Here is a 21238-nt window from a genome sequence, read left to right on the forward strand (position 1 = left end):
ACGCTCCTCACTTCCCAGACGGGGCGGCTGCCAGGCGGAGGGGCTCCTCATTTCTCAGATGGGGCGGCCGGGCAGAGATGCTCTTCACCTCCCAGACGGGGTGGAGGTTGGGCAGAGACACTCCTCAGTTCCCAGACAGGGTCGCGGCTGGGCAGAGGCGCTCCTCACATCCCAGACGGGGCGGTGGGGCAGAGGCGCTCCCCACATCTCAGACGATGGGCGGCCGGGCAGAGACGCTCCTCATTTCCTAGACGGGATGGTGGCCGGGAAGAGGCGCTCCTCACTTCCCAGACTGGGCGGCCAGGCAGAGGGGCTCCTCACATCCCAGACGATGGGTGGCCAGGCAGAGACGCTCCTTGCTTCCCAGACGGGGTGGCGGCTGGGCAGAGGCTGCAATCTCGGCACTTTGGGAGGCCAAGGCAGGCGGCTGGGAGGTGGAGGTTGTAGCGAGCCGAGATCATGCCACTGCACTCTAGCCTGGGCAACGTTGAGCACTGAGTGAGCGTGACTCCGTCTGCAATCCCGGCACCTCGGGAGGCCGAGGCTAGCAGATCACTCGCGGTTAGGAGCTGGAGACCAGCCCTGCCAACACGGCGAAACCCTGTCTCCACCAAAAAAATACGAAAACCAGTCAGGCGTGGCGGCGTGCGCCTGCAGTCCCAGGCACTCAGCAGGCTGAAGCAGGAGAATCAGGCAGGGAGGTTGCAGTGAGCCGAGATGGCGGCACTACAGTCCAGCCTCCGCTCGGCATCAGAGGGAGACTGTGGAGAGAGAGGGAGAGGGAGAGAGAGACCATGGGGAGAGGGAGAGGGGGAGGGGGAGGGGAGGAATAATTGACTTTTCTAAGACCATAAAATACTAGTACGGAGCCCAAGGTCCTGATTGTGATTTTTAACCTCTGGTCTATTGTTCTCTTACATTCATTGGAACGTTTTCCTTTTCTCCTTATGTAGATTATCTAATCTAAAATATTCATTTGGCTCTATACTGGATATGTGTACAAAAGTAATTTTCTGTCTTTTTTTTTTTTCTTTATGAGACAGAGTCTCACTCTATTGCCCAGGCTGGAGTGCAGTGTCACGATCTCAGATCACTGCAGCCTTCAACTCCTGGGTTCAAGGGATTCTCGTGCCTCAGCCTCCCAAGTAGCTGGGCTTACAGGCATGTGCCACCATGCCCAGCTAATTTTTGTATTTTTGGTAGAGATGAGGTTTCATCATGTCGGCCAAGCTGGTCTCAAACTCCTGACCTCGTGATCCGCCCACCTCAGCCTCCCAAAGTGCTGGGATTACAGGCGTGAGTCACCGCACCCGGCCCAAAAATAATTTTCTTAAATAATAGAAAACGTATAGAGGAAAGCTCTAGATATGTAGTACTTATCAATATGCTGATCCTTGGGGGCAAAAGGGCAGTTTTTTAAAGGATAAAAATAATTAGTTAATTTTTATTAACTTGTGAGAGTTCATGACCTTAATTTTTGAGGCAGGATCTCACTCTGGGCTAGAGTGCAATGGTGTGATCATAGCTTACTGCAGCCTCAAACTCTGGAGCTCAAGTGATCTTCCCGCCTCAGCCTCCTGAGTAGCTGGGATTACAGGCGTGAGCCTCCGTGCCGGCTAATTTTTATATATTTTTTAGAGGCGGGACCTAGCTTTGTTGCCCAGGCTGGTCTCAAACTCCTGGCTTTAGGCAGTCTTCCCACCTCAGCCTTCCAAAGTGTTGGGATTACAGGTGTGAGCCCTGTGCCCAGTCCTTAATTTTTATTGACATAAAATAACTGTTAAGCTTAATTATTATTGAAATAATTTTTAATCGAAAGCTAGTTTTCTAGTTTTAGATTATTAGTCCTCAAGATAATGTACTGTTAAGTTAGTTTGATTTGAAATAAGAGATTTTTGCTTTACAGAGAAAAACTAGGTTGTTTTTAGTTTTTTTTTTTTTGAAACGGTGTCTTACTCGGTCACCCAGGCTGGAGTGCAGTGGCGCGATCTCGGCTCCCTGCAACCTCTGCCTCCTGGATTCAAGCAGTTCTCCTATCTCAGCCTCCTGAGTAGCTGGGACTACAGGTGTGCACCACCAGGCCTGGCTAATGTTTGTCTTTTTTTGAGACGGAGTTTTACTCTTGTTGCCCAGGCTGGAGTGCAATGGCACGATCTTGGCTTACCACAACCTCTGCCTCCCAGGTTCAAGTGATTCTCCTGCCTCAGCCTCCCATGTAGCTGGGATTACAGGCATGCGCCACCACACCCAGCTAATTTTGTATTTTTAGTAGAGATGAGTTTTCTCCATGTTGGTTAGGCTGGTCTCGAACTCCTGACCTCAGGTGATCTGCCCGCCTCGGCCTCCCAAAGTGCTGGGATTATAGGCGTGAGCCACTGCGCCTGGCCACGCCTGGCTAATTTTTGTATTTTTTGTAGAGACAGGGTTTTGCCATGTTGCTCAGACTGGTCTCGAGTTCCTGAACTCAAGCAATCGGCCCGCCTCAGCCTCCCAGAGTGCTGGGAGTACAGGCGTGAGCCACTGTGCCGGGTCTGCTCCCTCCCTTTCAGTGAGTCACCAAGTGATCTTGCCTCCGCCTCTACGCTTCTCTTTTCTGTGTCCACTCCCATTCCCTTAGTTAGACCCTCATCTCCCCGAGGCTATTGCAGCAAGCCTTCTACCAGGTTTCTCTGCCTCCCAGGTTGCTGCCCTTCCCCTAAACTGTCCAACACCATTGTGCCATAGTGATATAGATGCGTTTTTTCAACCCCTGCTACCTGTGAACACAGTGATATTCTTAACGCCTAAATGGAATGATCTCCCTTGCATAGTTGGAGACTTTAGGGCTCCCCTTTGTCCTTATAATGAAGTCCAAGTCCCCTGGGTGGGCACACAAGGCCTCTCATGTCCAGAGTTTCTGTCCAGCTCCATCTGTCGCAGTTCCCCCTTGCGTCCTGCACTCCATCAGAGCTGATCTTCTCTAGTTATTTGAATGCTCTGTGAGATCTCTCACTGCCCTCCCTGCCTTAGCACGTTTCTCCGTGCTTTAAATGCGGGCCCCTTCTTCACTACCACTCCCCTCCGACACACAGCAGCCAGCTAATCAGTTCTTCCTTGGTGCTGCAGAGTATTTTTTCTCCAGTGTTTTTAAAATTGTGTCTATTTTTTAGCTTTCTCCACCAGACTAACCTCATCCAGAACAAAGGAGTCTTCATCATTTTAACATTCCCAATGCCTAGCCCAAGCTTTGGCATAGATGGGCATTTAATAAGCGATATGAAACATTGTTGATGAAAGTGAGGATTTTTCGAGGAGGAAGCAGTATACTTAATGGAGGGCTGAATGGATCTATCTGAGTTTTAAAATGGCACGTGGGAGAAGGATTCAATTAACTGTGTGACTTTCGATGGCCAACGTTACGTTGAGAGAGAAGTAGGCTGCTGGCTCCACTGTAAGATGCACACAACAAGAACGTGGACAATGACAGTGCCTTCCTGCCCTCGTTGAGAATCAGGGGTTAGACAGTTTGAGTCTTGGTGTGGCCACTAAATTTGGTCTTTTCTGGGTGTTAGTTTCTTTGCCTTTTGACAGAAAAATGGAGATTATACTATCTCTATGGTTATAATAGCTCATAACATTGTTTATTTTAATTTTTGTGGGCACATAGTAAGTGTATATATTCATGCGGTACATAAGATGGGTTTTTTTTGTTTTTTGGGTTTTTTTTTTTTGAGATGGAGTCTCGCTCTGTCACCCAGGCTGGAGTTCAGTGGCACTGTCTCGGCTTACTGCATCCTCCGCCTCACATTTTTAAGTGATTCCCCTGCCTCAGCCTCTCAAGTAGCTGGGATTTCAGGCGTCCACCACCACAGCCGGCTAATTTTTGTATTTTTACTAGAGACAGGGTTTCACCATGTTGGCCAGGCTGGTGTCAAACTCCTGACCTCAAGTGATCCACCTGCCTTGGCCTCCCAAAGTGGTGGGATTACAGGCATGAGCCACTGCACCCATCCTGGGGTACATGGCATGTTTTGATACAAACAGGCCATGCCTAATTATCACATCATGTAAAATGGGGTATCTGTTCCATTCAAACATGTATCCATCCTTTGTGTTACAAATGATCCAGTTACACTCTAGTTACTTTAAAATGTACAATTAAATCGTTGTTGACTGTAGTCACCCTGTTGTGCTGTGAAATACTAGACCAGCTATCGAAATGATCCTGGAAAGTACAGTCTTGCTCATAACATTGTTTTTCATGATTGAATGAGTTCATATCTCAGGGTGCCTAGGCTAATGCAAAGCATTGAATACGGCTTAGTCAGTGTTCGTCGAATTTGAGTTAGTCTCCTGTTTCTGGATGCTTTTAGTAAAACGTTACTCTCGTGTTAAGTATATGTTATGTGTGTGCATAAACTGGCACCAGTAACAAAAAGATTCAATTGCCTTTTCTTCTTCTTCCAAAGGTTTATTCATTGTACTGATGATTCTCCAGATCCATGTATAGAATATGAGGTAAGAAGCTTATTTTCTTTGATAAGTGTAGATGAAGATGTGTTGAGAATTGCTATTTATTCTTAAGTGAAATGAAATGAATGAAGTTTCTTGGATTAATTTCTTCGGGAACCTAAAGCCACTGAAATTTTAAATTTATGAAATATACACATAAAAGGATATATATTATAAATAGAGTGTATATACCAAATACATGTATGCAGTATACACTTGCTACAGGATATACACAGACACCTTTAATAAAACAAACACCTTTATATGCCTCACAGCTGCACCTAATTGTTTCAGCATTTTACCATTTTTATATTGTTCACTCACCTTACAAATAACTTAAAAGAATAAGAGGATAGGCTGGGCATGGTGGCTCACGCCTGTAGTCCCAGCACTTTGAGAGGCCGAGGTGGGTGGATCATCTGAGATCAGGAGTGCGAGACCAGCCTGGCCATCATGGCGAAACCCCGCATCTCTACTAAAAATACAAAAATTAGCTGGGCGTGGTAGTGGTGGCCTGTAATCCCAGCTACTCTGGAGATTGAGGCTGAAGAATTGCTTGAACCCAGGAGGTGGAGGTTGCAGTGAGCTGAGATGGCGCCATTGCACTCCAGCCTGGGCCACAAAAGTGAAACTCCGTCTCAAAAAAAAAAAAAAAAAAAAAAGAATAAGAGGATAGTGAAAAAACAACTTCATTAGAAATTTTGATGAGTTTAAACATAGTAAGCCTCAATTTTTATTCCAAATTTTCCTAGTTTTGAAAGTATACACACAACACACACACACATACCCTGATCTGGACCAGGTTCTTAGCTACAACTAACTGCTCATCAACTGTCATGAATGGATCTGAAACATAACTTTTTTTTTTTTTTTTTTCTTTTTTGAGACACAGTTTTGCTCTGTTGCCCAGGCTGGAGTGCAGTGGCGCGATCTCAGCTCACTGAAACCTCTGCCTCCTGGACTAAAGCAATTCTCCTGCCTCAGCCTCCCGAGTAGCTGGGGTTACAGGTGTGCACAACCACCACCCAGCTAATGTTTGTATTTTTAGTAGAGACTGGGTTTCACCACGTTGGCCAGGCTGGTCTCGAACTCCTGACCTCAAGTGAAACGCCTGCCTCAGCCTCCCAAAATGCTGGGATTACAGGCGTGAACCACTGCGCCCTGCCTAATTTTTTTAAATGCAGACTCCACATTTCAACTCTGATTCCTGGTCCTTATTGCACTTGCATTGTCAAAATGCAAACTTTTAAAAACTTTGACGGCTCATAGTTTGTTGCAAAGAGGATGGCCATCTTTGCTCCATAATTGCATTTTTACATTTATGTGAAAATTACATTTTCATTTTTGGTCATATAACACCAATTCGAATTAGTGCAGTAATTTTAAAATCTGTCTTTAGTGTCTGTTTGCTTCTAGCTACTTTTGTATATATGTACACATGCTTTCAAAATTTGTCTGTTGACTCACTGCATTGAGTAATTTTTAATGTGTTGACTGTAGATATTGACGTATCTTTTAGGATTATACCATATACATGGAACAGTTAATTTACTAGTTAAGTTACTCCTTACCAAGCCACCAATTACTAGATCTTAGAGTGCTTGTAGGTGAGATTCTTATATACAACTTGTGAGATTTTTTCCCCTCACTTACTAGCATAGTGTGAGCATTTTCCCAGTTTATTCAACACTCCTATAACTTTATATAATATAGTCACAGCTATTGCTTCATGCAACAAACATCTGTCTATTAAGTACCTGGCTGTGGTGCTTTCTGCCAGGTACTAGAAAGAGATCAGCTCCTTACCTTTCCTTTTTTTTTTTTCTGAGACAGAGTCTTGCTCTGTCACCCAGGCTGGAGTGCAGTGGCGCGATCTCGGGTTCACGCCATTCTCCTGCCTCAGCCTCCCAAGGAGCTGGGATTACAGGCACCCGCCACTCTGCCTGGCTAATTTTTTGTATTTTTAGTAGAGACGGGGTTTCACTGTGTTAGCCAGGATGGTCTCGTTCTCCTGACCTCGTGATCCGTCCGCCTCAGCCTCCCAAAGTGCTGGGATTACAGGATTTCCTTAGCCTTTCTCTGAGGCACAGTCTTTCTTAAGAAGTCATATCTACCTCCAAGATTTATTTACCAGCAGTTTGCTCTCTTATTGCCATTTTGAAAGACACCATTATCATGTATATAAGATTTAAAACCTAGTTTTAAAAGTGTAGGAAAGTGATACTCTTCAAGTAATTCAAATGAAAAAAGTTGCAAGTAGAATCCTGTGTATCATTTTCTCCTGTCTGTGTGTATTTAAAATACACACACACACACACACACACACACACACACACACTCTCTCTGTCTCTTTATAGATACTTACATATTCATAGGATAAATCTGGAAAGATGCACAAGAAACCTATAGCACTGGTTGCCTCTCAGGAAAAAGACAGAGGGACAGAGTTCGGGAGAGACACTCCCTATCCCCTTCTGTGTTTTGTGAAAATCAACCACTGTGTATGTATTACATGCACAAAATGGTATTTTGATAAACATTATGCAAATTTTCCAATAAATTGTGTGCTACAATTGCTTATTTATTTGTTGCTAAGTAAAACCACTGTAGCCTATATATATATATAAAATGTATAAAATTATGTATGTATATGCCTGTATGGGCTTTTAATAGATAAGAACTGTGTAGTATTTTAGTTTCAGATTCATTTAATAATTACGTATTTTTTTAAAAAGCAGATAATAAGGCTTGACTAAGAGCTTATAATAAATGAAAAATGAAATCAGTGCATTTAAAATTTCTAAGGCATACTTTAAATGTGTGTTTTTTTAATACATCGAGAATGCCCACCTGAAATTTTCCTGATTTTTAAGATGAGAAACTTATTAGTATATAAGAGTTTATATCTATTAAATAATTATTAATTACAGTAATAAGACCCATTTGTGATTTAGGCCAAGGGTAGAATTGATTGACTAAAATATTGAGAAAATAGTGAGAGAGTTATTTTGGTGATTCATTGTGACAAACCTCAATAATAATTATATCAAAGTAAGGATTACCTCATGGTACTTAAGGTAGACAACTTTAGAATTATTTTATTTTACTTTATTTTATTTTATTTTTTAGATGGAGTTTTGCTCTGTTGCCCAGGCTGGAGTGCAGTGTGGCGCAATCTCGGCTCACTGCAACCTCCGCTTCCTGGGTTCGAGCGATTCTCCTGCCTCAGCCTGGTCACCTGGCTAATTTTTTGTATTTTTAGTAGAGGAGGTTTCACTATGTTGGAGCGCAATGGCGCGATCTGGGCTCACTACAACCTCTGCCTCCTGAGTAGCTGGGATTACAGGCACCCGCCACCATGCCTGGCTCATTTTTTTGTACTTTTAGTAGAGACGGGGTTTTACCATGTTGGCCAGGCTGATCTTGAACTCCTGACCTCAGGTGATCCGCCCGCCTCAGTCTCCGAAAGTGCTGGGATTATAGGCGTGAGCCTGCGCACCTGGCTGGAATTACTTTATTATTTGATATTCCTCAAGGGGTGCAGAACATATGAATGAACGTATGGCACTGTGGTGAAAAGTTGTGACTACATTCTTGGTGGTGTGCTTGTATGTCAGAACTCTCAAAATGGCAGTTATGTGACAAGGATGCATTTTGTCATAGAATTTTAGCACAATTTTCCTGTGGTTATTAGAATAATAGATCACAACTCTATTCCCTACATCTCATGTGAAGAATTTTTTTTTTTTTTTTTTTTTTTTTGAGATGGATTTTTGCTCTTGTTTCCCAGGCTGAAGTGCAATGGCGTGATCTTGGCTCTCTGCAACCTCCACCTCCCGGGTTCAAGTGATTCTCCTGCCTCAGCCTTCTGAGTAGCTGACAGGCATGTGCCATCATGCCCGGCCAAGAATGTCATATGCCTCTTTTTTTAAAACCATTTGATAATGGCAATCATTAAGATACAGTGTTGACCTAAAATTGCCTAGTAGACCTTACCACATAGGTATGTTATATTAAATATTTTTTCTTTTGTTTACAGCTCGTTCTCCGAAAATGGTGTGAATTGATTCCTGGGGCTGAGTTTCGATGTTTTGTCAAGGAAAACAAGCTTATTGGTGAGTTTTTGTTTGTTTGTTTGTTTTATCCTTCAAAGTCATCTTTAAAAGAAAACAAGCTTTTGTTGGAAGTAAATTTCCAGTAATTAGGACAGGGATGTCAATCTGTTTTCATCTCAGATGCCACCTCTAACCAGTTGATACTGACTCTCTGGAATGCTGTGTTGACAGGAATCCTGAGCCCAGAGTCACTTGCCGCAGGAAACGGTATTGTCAGATAATCATGGCTGTCTGGATTCCAGAGATAAAAATGGTGGTTGTCACTGTTCCTGATTTAGGAATCAGGAACTCTGTGTATGGAATTTTCCTAAGCAGTACTTAGCAATAGTCTGCTTATTTCAAGCATCATAAAAAGCCAAGTTTTGGAACCTTTATTTCTATTATTGGGGCACTGTTTATTATTCTAGCAAGAGAAAATATGTGGACAAGTAAGTGTATTCTTCTAAGTCACCCATTTTCTTTCCTCTCAGGTTACTATTTTGTTTGCTATGATTGATTTAAGTTAAATATTGAAGATAATTTGTTCTTTATTTTGTTTATGCATATTTTCCATGAAGTAAAATTTATCTTCAACCTAGAAAAGTGTAATTTGAATACAATCACATCAGCACTATTGATGCATTGAATGTGATGTTGAAATGTATGAACCCACCTGAAAGAAAGTTGGGGTGTTCCCATTTCTCATATTGCTCGATATTCTTGAAGAAGCTGCAGTGTAAGTACTCTAAAGCGGGGGCTCCTGTTGGCACAGGATTCAGGAATAGGAAGCCCGTATTTCAGAGCAGAGAACTTTTCCCTAGGACTGGAGCAAATTCAGGGAGTTTGTGTAATAGTCCCGTTAGTGTGTTTGGAATCTTGTCAGCAAGTCACTCTGAAAAAGGAATGTTTACTTTTCCATGGCTTGAACGAGAGCAGGCTGTGAAGGCCAAGTAGCACGTATGAACAAGAAAAATAGACTGCTTCTATGCAATACAGTATGAATATGGCAGGCATCTCTTGAAGAATATTTGATATTTTCCCAAAGAAAGTGGAAGAGAATACCAATTTGCAGAGACTCTTTGGAAGAAAGCAAAGCAGCAGCAGTTGATTATATGTGCAGGTTTAGAATTGCTGCTTTAATTTTTTACATAATGAGACTTTTTGTGACTTTGAATTCCTTCCACTTTACTAAATGAAAATAACTGTTTCCATGGGCAAGGTGCTGTGGCTCACACCTGTAATCCCAACAGTTTGAGAGGCCAAGGCTGGAGGATTGCTTGAGGCCAGGAGCTCAAGACCAGCCTGCGCAATGTACTGAGACCCCGTCTCTACAAAAAATAAAACGATGAGCCAGGCATGGTGGCACATGCCTGTAGTCCCGGCTACTCGGGAGACTGAGGTGGGAGGGTCACTTGAGCTCAGGAAGTGGAGGTTGTAATAAGCTATGATTGTGCCACTGTACTCCAGCCTGGGCAACAGAATGAGACACTGTCTCTAAAAAAAAAAAAGGCCGGGTGCGGTGGCTTACACCTGTAATCCCAGCATTTTGGGAGGCTGAGGTGGGTGGATCATGAGATCAGGAGTTCAAGACCAGCCTGGCCAAGATGGTGAAACCCCATCTCTGCTAAAAATACAAAAAAAAATTTGCCGGGTGCGGTGGCAGGCGCCCGTAATCCTAGCTACTTGGGAGGCTGAGGCAGGAGAATCGCTTGAACTCTCGGGCAGCAGAGGTTGCAGTGAGCCGAGATCGTGCCACTGCACTCCAGCCTGGGCAATAGAGTGAGACTCTGTCTCAAAACAAAACAAAACAAAACAAAAAGTAAATTCTTCCAGAAGTAAGAAGACATGGCAATGTAGGACTTCAGGATTCACCTGTTCATATGAATCCTTACAGCTGGGTCGTGTGTAATGCTGTACCCATCAGGGTGATCTTCTAATCTACTTTAATGGTTCTTTCCACAAAATGTTTAAATCACGTATTGATATTTTTGAAAAGAATATTGTATAATAACAGGATGTAAAATATTTTCTTGTCAGGTATTTCTCAAAGAGACTACACACAATACTATGATCATATTTCTAAACAAAAGGAAGAAATTTGCAGATGCATACAAGACTTTTTCAAGAAACACATACAGTACAAATTCTTAGATGAAGACTGTGAGTATTTTTTTATTGATCCAGTAAAATGAAATAAATATACATTGTTACTGGACCTTATTTACTATGGTGTGTATCCTAATAACTAGATTTGAAATACTGTATTGTAAGCATTTTACTATATTATTATTTGTTATTTTTGATAGTTTGTATGTTAATTTCTTTTTATTATTATTATTTTTATTTGGAGACAGTCTTACTCTGTCACCCAGGCTGGAGTGCAGTGGTGCGATCGCGGCTCGCGCAGCCTCCACCTCCCAGGTTCAGGTGATTCTCCTGCCTCAGCCTCCCAAGTAGCTGGGGCTACAGGTGCACGTCACCACACCCGGCTAATTTTTTGTATGTTTAGTAGAGATGGAGTTTCGCCATGTTGGCCAGGCTGGTCTTGAACTCCTGGCCTAAGTGATCTGCCCACTTCAGCCTCACAGTGTGCTGGGATTACAGGTGTGAGCCACTGCACCAGCCATGTTAATTTCATCTTATTTAACTAAAATCTATTTTTACTGCTAAGTCAGTTCCCTGTCTTGTTTTAGATGTTTGATTGTGTATTTCAAAGGGGCTATCTACAGAGAACAAAGTCTATCTACCTTTCTAGCTTCTTTGAATGATCAAAGACAGCACCAGTTACAAAGTAAACATTTGTGGGTTGTTTTCAGGAATTGAAAGTATATTGTGTGAGAGTTTTCATACATCTGAAAATTATATCTGCTATGATTTACAATTTCTCTACTTGCAAAGACTGGGCTCTGTGGCAGATTTGACTTAAAATAAGATGAATCATGCTTCAAGGCTCATTAGATTTTATGCTTTCTATTATAAGCTTTACTCATTGCATTCTCCCAGATCAGTGATTGATGCCCCTTTCACTAGTGCTTTGCTCAGTGACTCCCGTGTTTCCCATAGAACCAGTCTATAACGGGGAACTTGTTGAGATGATGTTGGTGTTTGGTTTGAATTTTTAAATATAGGGGATTATGGTTGGGGAACAGAGAACAGTAAAGCAAAGTTATATAAATAAAACATTGCAGGATGCCTTTTTATGTTTGAAGTTTTGAGGTTTAGAAGCATGAAGTCCTCAGGGTCATTTATATTCTGCTGTCTTTGATTAAAACGTACTTTAATTTTCAAAAGGAGATTTACATTGTGAAATATTAGTTCATTAATAACTGACTTTTTTTCTCCTTTACAGTTGTGTTCGATATATACAGAGACAGTAGGGTAAGTAAAAACTCTTTCTGATATGCTTTAATATAAGAGCTGGTTTTATAAGCAGGCAGAGCATGCCTTTGTTATGTGTGTGAAGGATCCATGCTCAAAAAATATTTTGTCTGGGTGCAGCAGCTCATGCCTATATTCCCAGCACTTTGGGAGGCTTAGGCAGGGAGATCATTTGAGCTCAGGAGTTCGAGACTAGCCTGGGCAACATAGTGAGACCTCATCTCTACTAAAAATTAAAAAAAAAATTAGCCCAGGCCAGGCACAGTGGCTCACACCTGTAACCCCAGCACTTTGGGAGGCCGAGGTGGGAGGATCACTTGAGGTCAGGAGTTCAAGATCAGCCTGGCCAACATGGTGAAACTCCATCTCTACTAAAAATACAAAAAAATGAGGCAGGCATGGTGGTGGGTGCCTGTAATCCCAGCTACTCAGGAGGCAGAGATTGCAGTGAGCGGAGATCATGCCATTGCGCTGCAGCCTGGGCAACAGGCAAGACTCTGCCTCAAAAGAGAAAAAAAAAAATATCTGGGCCTGGTGGTGTGTGCCTGTAGTCCCAGTTATGCAAGAGGCTGAGCTGGGAGGATCACTTGAGCCCGGGAATTCAAGGCTGCAGTGAGCCTTGATTGCACCACTGCTCTCCAGCCAGGGTGACAGAGTGAGACCCCATCCCCTCCTCAAATTTTTTTTTTTTCTCACATCAACTAAGGTGATTGAAATTCACCATGGTCAAAAATCTCCCCTTAAAATATACCTAACATTAGAGGACTTAATAGCTGAAATCATTGTGTACCATGGTTTAGGGATTCTTTATTGAACAGGTAGGTAAATGGGCACTTACGTCCTATGTCTCATTTGTGTCAGAGGTCAGGGCCTGCTTAAAATAGTTCAGTTTGCACACTTAAATTTGGCCAGGAGTTTGTCACTTGCTACTTATATAATTATTTTGGCCGGGTGCAGTGGCTCACGCCTGTAATCCCAGCACTTTGGGAGGCTGAGGTGGGCAGATCACCTGAGTTCGGGAGTTCGAAACCCACCTGACCAACATGGAGAAACCCTGTCTCTACTAAAAATACAAAATTAGCTGGGCATGGTGGCGCATGCCTGTAATCCTAGCTACGTGGGAAGCTGAGGCAGAGGAGAATCACTTGAACCGGGAGGTGGAGGTTGCAGTGAGTTGAGATTGTGCTGTTGCATTCCAGCCTGGGCAACAAGAGCGAAACTCTGTTTAAAAAAAAAAAAAAATTATTATTATTATTTTTAGTCAACTAAAAGTGACTCAAAGTTTGAGTTACTTTTATCTTTAGACAGAAGAGGATTAGTTTATTTTTTAAATCTTAAAAGTGATGAAAACTTCTGTAAGGAAAAAGTTAAAGTGACTTATTAGTAAAGTTACTTACTGCTGACTTAATGAAGAATTACTAGAGCAGAGATTTCACTGTCCAAGACATGTCATCTTTATTAAGAAGTTTAGGTCACTAAATGCTGTTTGGTGCTGAGTGCTCTTTGACATTGTGAAGAAGCTAGCAGATGCGTTTTCCCGTGTCACCTACACACAAGCAGAATATTTCTCATTCTCTCTCCGTGCTTAGATCAGCCTCATTGTAAGTGAGACAGTCATTTGAATCTGAATCACCTTTGGACATCTTTGAATCATCTTTGGACAAAAAGATATGGCCCATATGGTCATGTCCCAGAATAACTGTTAACTGTTCATTTAACTCTTACGTCAAAAGACATCACTATATTTTCACCTCTTTGTCTTCAAAGATGATGGTGTCTGTTAAGAGTTACTAGAAAGAGGGGCTTTAGGCCATTGTTGTGGCTCACGCCTGTATTTTCAGCATTTTGGGAGGCTGAGGTGGGAGGATGGCTTGAGCCCAGGAGTATAAGATCAGCCTGGGCTTAACATAATGAGACCTCGTCTCTACATAAAAATGAGCCAGGTGTGGTGGTTTGTGCCTGTAGCCCCAGCTACTCCCGGGAGCTGAGTTGGGAGGATCGCTTGAGACTGGGAGGTTGAGGCTGCAGTGAGCCATGATCATACGTGTCATGCCTAGCAGCGAACACCAGGTTGTGTCTGGTCTTCTGCAGTCTGCCATGGTGAATAATCCCGTACGTGTGTCATTTCACACGGTGCAGGTGAATCTACAGGGCGAATTCCTAGAAGCGGGATTGCTGGCTCAAAAGTGAAATGTATTTTAATGTTGCATTTTACCCTCGGTAGAGGTTACACCTGACCAGATCCCCCCAGGAATGCATCACAGTACCTGCAGGCTTCCTCAGAGCTTGCCTTTACAATACAGGGTTACACTCTTCAGGGTTTTTGGGGTTTCATAGAGAAATGATGTTTCAGTATAATTTCTATTTCTATTTTTCTTAGTAAGTGAGGATGAAGTTTATCTTTTCATATATTTAAGGGTCGTTTCTGTGAACCATTGCTTCGTGTCTTTTTCACTTTTTTCTATTGTCTCATTTTCCTCAAAATAGAGGCACTGTTTATGTATTACAGAGATAGGCCTTTGTCATTAGTCTTTTCCTGTGAATGAGATCACATAGATTATTTGTTTCTTTTCTGGCTTTTGAATTTTAGCCATCATTTTAAAAAATACTTCCCCATGGTTTTTGTCTAGTTCTTTTGTAACTTCTTGTTCTCCGTTTCAATATTGGATGTTTGGCTTTTGTTCTTTGCGTGTTTGGTATGCGATATGGATCCCCCTTAGTCTTTTTGTCTAGCATCAATATATTTATTTCATACTGTCCTTCAGATTGATGATGATTTCCAGAGTTCTTGGGGCTTTAATGTCTGTTGCGTTTACAGACTCTCATCCGGGTTGGTTGTTTCTTTTTTGTTTTGTAAATCAGTTTATTTATTTACTTTGAGTTCATCTTCAGTGAGCTTGTTCTTTTTGTTTGTTCTTTTGTTTGTGAGAATCCCAAAGATCCTAAATTTTGGGTTTTTCATTTGCTTCTACCATGTTCCTCAAAACTCATTCAGAGAAGAACAGTGTCATCGTGTCCTGCCCCGTCATTAGAACTGTCTCCTCACACTCCCTTTCCTGAGGCTGTCGCCTTCTGGAGTTTGTGTCTGAGTTCTGATTCCCTTCCTGTGGCCAGGCTGCTAGGAGACCCTCCCACGGGTTCCCACAGTGCTAGAGTTGATAGGCTTAGCTCTGTTCTTCGGGTTCTTCTTGTTTCTGGCCTCGGGGGATTTCCCGGTCTTTCTCATAATCTCAATTACACTTTTAAACGGCTTGTCGTAGCATGTGTTTCATCCTGTTTGGAACAGCAGGCCTCGAGAGTTACCATAGCTGGCTGTGTTTCTGGAGCCCTCACATATCTCACACTCCAGCCAAAATAACCTATTCCCGCAACGGGCGGTCGTGGCGTGGCCTCTGCACGTGAGAGCCGTCGTTCTTGTTAAGTGGTCCGCTTTTCCTACCAACACCACCCTCCTCCCAGGGCATCTCTGTTATCCCTCAGGTGCCCAGGTCCTTTGGGAAGCATTTCCAGCCTTCCCTCGCACATGTAGGCAGGCTCTCCTGTGTGCCTCTCCGCTCTCACAGTTCCCTGTTCTTGCCTCTCTTGAAGCAAAATACCCTGCACATTGCCATTGTTGGATGGCTTTTGGTTCTGTTTTGGGGAAGTGGAGATGTGTGTTCTGCTCAAGCCTGAGCTCTTGGAAGGAGTCGATTTTGTGTTACGATCTTCATGCCCAGTGCCTAACACAGTGTCTGGTCCCTAGAGCTTGATCGGGGCAGGGAGACAGTCAGCTGGTACAAGGACAGTTAGTCCGACTGCTCTTTGCTTATTGGATTGCCTCAAAGCAGAATTAACTTCTCAGGCTGTTTGTGCTTGAGATGTCACATGAAAACATGTTATGGCTGGGCGTGGTGGCTCACACCTGTAATCTCAGCACTTTAGGAGGCTGAGGCAGGCAGGTCACCTGAGATCAGGAGCTCAAGACCAGCCTGGCCAACATGGTGAAACCCCGTCTCTACTAAAAATACAAAAATTAGTCAGGCACAGTGGCAGGCGCCTGTAATCCCAGCTACTTGGGAGGCTGAGGCAGGAGAACCACTTGAGCCCAGGAGGAGGAGGTTGCAATGAGCTGAGATCACGCGACTGTACTCCAGCCTGGGCAACAGGGCGAGACTCTGTCTCAAAAAAAAAAAAGTTATAAAATCCTGATCCTAATCCTCCTAGTATATAGAAGTTACAGCTGGGTTTTTAAAATTTACTTAAACTCATTTTTTTTGTACTAGAGGATAGCTTCTGAGCTACAGAGTACACTACCAATTAACAGTGGTGGTTTGTTTTCATTTAAAAATGTGTTTTGGGCTGGGTGCAGTGGCTCACACCTGTAATCTCAGCACTTTGGGAGGCCTAGGCGGGCAGATCACCTGAGTTTAAGAATTGGAGACCAGCCTGACCAACATGGTGACACCCCATCTCTACTAAAAATAGAAAATTAGCCAGGCATGGTGGTGCATGCCTGTAGTCCCAGCTACTTAGGAGGTGGAGGCAGGAGAATTGCATGAACCCAGGAAGGGGAAGTTGCAGTGAGCCGAGATCTCACCATTGCACTCCTGCCTGGGCAACAAGAGCGAAACTCCGTCTCAGAAAAAAAAAAAGGAAAAAATGTGTTTTGGTTTTTTGCATTGTGGCATATTCCTATATTAAAGGTGTGATTGTTTAAAAAAAAAAATGAGTTAGTTTTACTGATTATAAAAAGCCAAGTAGAGGCTGGGCACAGAGGGTCACGCCTGTAATCCCAACACTTTGGGAGGCTGAGGCAGGCAGATCACGAGGTCAGGAGATTGAGACCATCCTGACTAACACAGTGAAACCCTGTCTCTACTAAAAATACAAAAAATTAGCTGGGCGTGGTGGCGGACGCCTGTAGTCCCAGCTACTTGGGAGGCTGAGGCAGGAGAATCACTTGAACTCGGGTGGCGGAGGTTGTAGTGAGCAGAGATCGCACCACTGCACTCCAGCCTGGGCAACAGAGCGAGACTCCATCTCAAAAAAAAAAAAAAAAGAAAAGTAGAAAAGGTTTGGAGGTTAGAAAATACCCATTTTGTTATCATGACATATATTGAAGACATCTTAGCAGTATTCTCCAAAATAAAGTTGACATCGTTACCAAGAAGTTGTTTGATGGCTGATACTGTTTCACATAGTTCCAGAAATGAAGAAGTGGGTGCCAAATGGAGGTGAGGAAACAACTCAAGCGGTGAGAGATTTGCAGGGCTTCTCCTGAGGCTTGTATAAAATGAGGAACTTACCTAAATGGAGTGTGCTGAAAACATCCTGCGAAAACATCCTGTGACAGGCCTGTGCCACTTAACTGGAGGTTCTGGTATTTGAAGCAAGTCCTAATTAGATGTTTCATCTTTCTTAACATTTTGCTCTCGCTCAGCTGAGAAACAGTGCCAGATATTAGGCATGCTGGCTCAGCGGTCTTGTTGCTTGGAATTTCACAGACACACACCCGCTCAGGACATGGCGGCAACACATTTATAGAAAAAAACAAATTCATTATTAACCAGATGGCACAAATACATGAATGTTTCAGTGAGAAAAGTGAAAAGGAGCAAAGATAAACCTTTCGAGGAAACATCCATCCACTTCGTGTCAATAGGTGTTCGTGATCAGATGCCGTGGCCGTCATTCCTGGCGGCGCAGCCCCTGTGCCCCCGCTCTGTGCGTGTCAGCACTGGCTGTTTTCTGCTCAGAGGCCCCAGCCCTACCTCAGCACAGTGCCCCCAGCTCAAAGGTGACCTTTCCCTGAGGAGAGTCACCAAATTGCCCACCTGTGGTTTCAGAACAGGACAAGGTAGACATTTCTTTCAGAGGTTGGGGTGCTTTTTTTTTTTCTTTTTTTTTTTTTTTTTACCTCCCCTTCATATGCTGTCAAGCTCTATTGTACAGACGGAACACTTACCACATTCACATAGAAAGAAAACAGCATCTTCAGGCTGGGCACGGTGGCTCACGGGGAGGCCAAGGTGGGAGGACATTTGAGGTTAGGAGTTCGAGACCAGCCTGGCCAACATGGTAAGACCCTGTCTCTAGTAAAAATGCAAAAATTAGCCAAGCATACTGGCACATGCCTGTAATCCCAGCTACTCGGGAGGCTGAGGCAGGAGAATCGCTTGAACCTAGGCGGCAGAGGTTGCAGTGAGCCAAGATCGCACCATTGTACTCCATCCTGGGCAACAGAGTGAGACTCTCACAAAAAACAAAAAACAAACAAAAACCACAAAAAAAAAAAAACCCAGCATCTTCATACTTGCATATGGTAAAAAAATCCACCCTTGGCAGCCCTTCCCGAGTCAGAAGCGCTGCTCTCTGGAGTCGCAGGCACGGCCTGGCTCCGTCCGGCTCCCCCTGAACAGAGCACTGAAGGCTCCGGGAAGACGCTTTGGTCAGACCGCAGACCCTTAGCCTTTGGGTGACAGTTCCCTTTCCTGCTGGAATCTTTTTTTCTTTTTTTTTGGAGACCCGGTCTTGCTTTGTCACCCAGGATAGATGGAGTGTGGTGTTTTGATCACGGCTCACAGTAGCCTTGACCTCCTGGGCTCAAGCAATCCTCCTACCTCAGCCCCCTAAGTAGCTAGGACTACAGGCATGTGCCACCGCTTTCAGCTGATTTTTATATTTTTTTGTAGAGATGGGGTTTCACCATGTTGCCCAGGCTGGTCTTGAACTCCTAAGCTCAAGTGGTCTGTCCGCCTCAGCCTCCCAAAGTGCTGGGATTACAGGTGTGAGCCACCATGCCCGGCCCTGCTGGAATCTTTGACTTAAAGTTCCAATGTGGCTTGAGGCTGGAGTTGGAACGTATCTCTTAGGCAGAGCTTTTCTGGGTCCCTTCTCTCTACATTCACAGGGGGGCTCCCTTTAGATCTCTGTCTATTCAGACAGGCGGCCCTTTCTCAGATGGGATATAGACAGATGATCTTTGGAAATAAGTGAGAAGATTTTTAAGATTAGAATAATATGAAGAATATCTTTCTGGCCGGGCGACGTGGCTTATGTCTGTAATCCCAGCACTTTGGGAGGCTGAGGTGAGGGGATTGCTTGAACCCAAGAGTTCAAGACCAGCCTGGGCAACATGGCAAGACCCTGTCTCAAGGAAAATACAAAAATTAGCTGCATGTGGTGGTGCATGCCTGTAGTCCCAGGTACTGAGGAGGCTGAGGCAGGAGGATCCATTGAGCCCAGGAGGTCGAGGCTGCAGTGAGCCGTAATCACACCAGTGCGCTGCAGCCTGGGCAACAGCATGAGACCCTGTCTCAGAATAAAAAAGCGTTTCTTTCTCAGAAGACAGAGTACAGACGGTGTTTGTTTTTGTTTTTTCTCTCTCTGTGCTACAGGGGAAGGTGTGGCTCATTGACTTTAATCCATTTGGCGAAGTCACAGATTCACTGCTGTTCACCTGGGAAGAACTGGTATCTGAGAACAACTTAAACGGCGATTTTAGTGAAGTTGACGCTCAAGAGCAGGTACGACATTTTTAAACCTTTCCAGTCTACTGACTGACTGCTTGTTCTTCAGACGCATAGGTAGGCGGCAATGGCCAGGACCCTTGGGAAGCGCAGAGTGTAACACAGCTTTACTAATAGCTAACTTGCCCATGGTGGTGGTCAAAGAAGGGGGCCCCACTTAACTTTATATACAGAAGTCAGGATCATCTGATCAGTTTCTTTAGTTCTTTTTCTGAGCTGCTTCTGTCACACCCACCTGGAGGAATCTTGGTCCCAGATCAGCTCATGCATCTGTTCCTTCTGACCCCAGCCCCAGCTGCTGAGGCTGACGGAGAAGTTACACACGTGCAGCCCAGCGGATTCCTGTCAGCTTTCTCCTTCGTTTCCACGGTGACTGGTTCACGCCTTGACGCTTCTCAGTCTCCCATCATTGCTTCCTTCCTCTCAGCAGATGATTTAACTTGCTCTTCCCCGGAAAAGGGAACCCACTGATGAGAATTCCCTCAGTTGATTTCTCATCACACCTACAAGCTTGTCCATCCCTTCCTGAGTCTAATCTCCCCCCTCCGTACACTGTGTCCCCCTCTGTCATCTCCCCACTCTGGACACTGTGTCCTCCTCTCTCACCTCCCCCTCAGGACACTGTCCTCCTCTCTCACCTCCCCCTCAGGACACTGTGTCCTCCTCTCTCTCACCTCCCCCTCAGGACACTGTCCTCTCTCACCTCCCACTGTGGACACTGTGTCCTCCTCTCTCACCTCCCACTCCGGACACTGTGTCCTCCTCTCTCACCTCCCACTCCGGACACTGTGTCCTCCTCTCTCACCTCCCCCTCAGGACACTGTGTCCTCCTCTCTCACCTCCCACTCCGGACACTGTGTCCTCCTCTCTCACCTCCCCCTCAGGACACTGTGTCCTCCTCTCTCACCTCCCACTCCGGACACTGTGTCCTCCTCTCTCACCTCCCCCTCAGGACACTGTGTCCTCCTCTCTCACCTCCCACTCCGGACACTGTGTCCTCCTCTCTCACCTCCCCCTCCGGACACTGTGTCCTCCTCTCTCACCTCCCCCTCAGGACACCGTGTCCCCCTCTCTCACCTCCCCCTCAGGACACTGTGTCCTCCTCTCTCACCTCCCCCTCAGGACACTGTCCTCTTCTCTCACCTCCCACTCTGGACACTGTGTCCTCCTCTCTCACCTCCCCCTCCGGACACTGTGTCCTCCTCTCTCTCACCTCCCCCTCAGGACACTGTGTCCTCTTCTCTCTCACCTCCCCCTCAGGACACTGTGTCCTCCTCTCTCACCTCCCCCTCAGGACACTGTGTCCTCCTCTCTCACCTCCCACTCCGGACACTGTGTCCTCCTCTCTCACCTCCCCCTCCGGACACTGTGTCCTCCTCTCTCACCTCCCCCTCAGGACACCGTGTCCCCCTCTCTCACCTCCCCCTCAGGACACTGTGTCCTCCTCTCTCACCTCCCCCTCCGGACACTGTGTCCTCTTCTCTTACCTCCCACTCTGGACACTGTGTCCTCCTCTCTCACCTCCCCCTCCGGACACTGTGTCCTCCTCTCTCACCTCCCCCTCAGGACACCGTGTCCCCCTCTCTCACCTCCCCCTCAGGACACTGTGTCCTCCTCTCTCACCTCCCCCTCAGGACACTGTCCTCTTCTCTCACCTCCCACTCCGGACACTGTGTCCTCCTCTCTCACCTCCCCCTCAGGACACCGTGTCCCCCTCTCTCACCTCCCCCTCAGGACACTGTGTCCTCCTCTCTCTCACCTCCCCCT

At 44.9% G+C, this 21238-nt stretch overlaps 1 protein-coding gene across 4 annotated transcripts in view; it reads left to right on the forward strand.

The window, feature by feature from the left end:
• Nucleotides 1–21238, forward strand: part of CDC123 (cell division cycle 123) — a 55313-nt gene that overhangs the window by 30300 nt on the left and 3775 nt on the right. For 2 of the 4 annotated variants that reach the window (XM_024346189.3, XM_054660090.2), the window contains 5 exons: nt 4449–4497; nt 8531–8606; nt 10623–10745; nt 11935–11963; nt 19340–19468. In XM_024346189.3, the coding sequence (XP_024201957.1) occupies nt 4449–4497; nt 8531–8606; nt 10623–10745; nt 11935–11963; nt 19340–19468 (406 nt within the window). The remainder of the gene's footprint in view (nt 1–4448; nt 4498–8530; nt 8607–10622; nt 10746–11934; nt 11964–19339; nt 19469–21238) is intronic. The other 2 variants (XM_024346191.3, XM_063780433.1) reach the window with 1 other exon arrangement.

Source organism: Pan troglodytes, chromosome 8 (assembly GCF_028858775.2).
Source record: "Pan troglodytes isolate AG18354 chromosome 8, NHGRI_mPanTro3-v2.0_pri, whole genome shotgun sequence".
NCBI lineage: Eukaryota > Metazoa > Chordata > Mammalia > Primates > Hominidae > Pan > Pan troglodytes.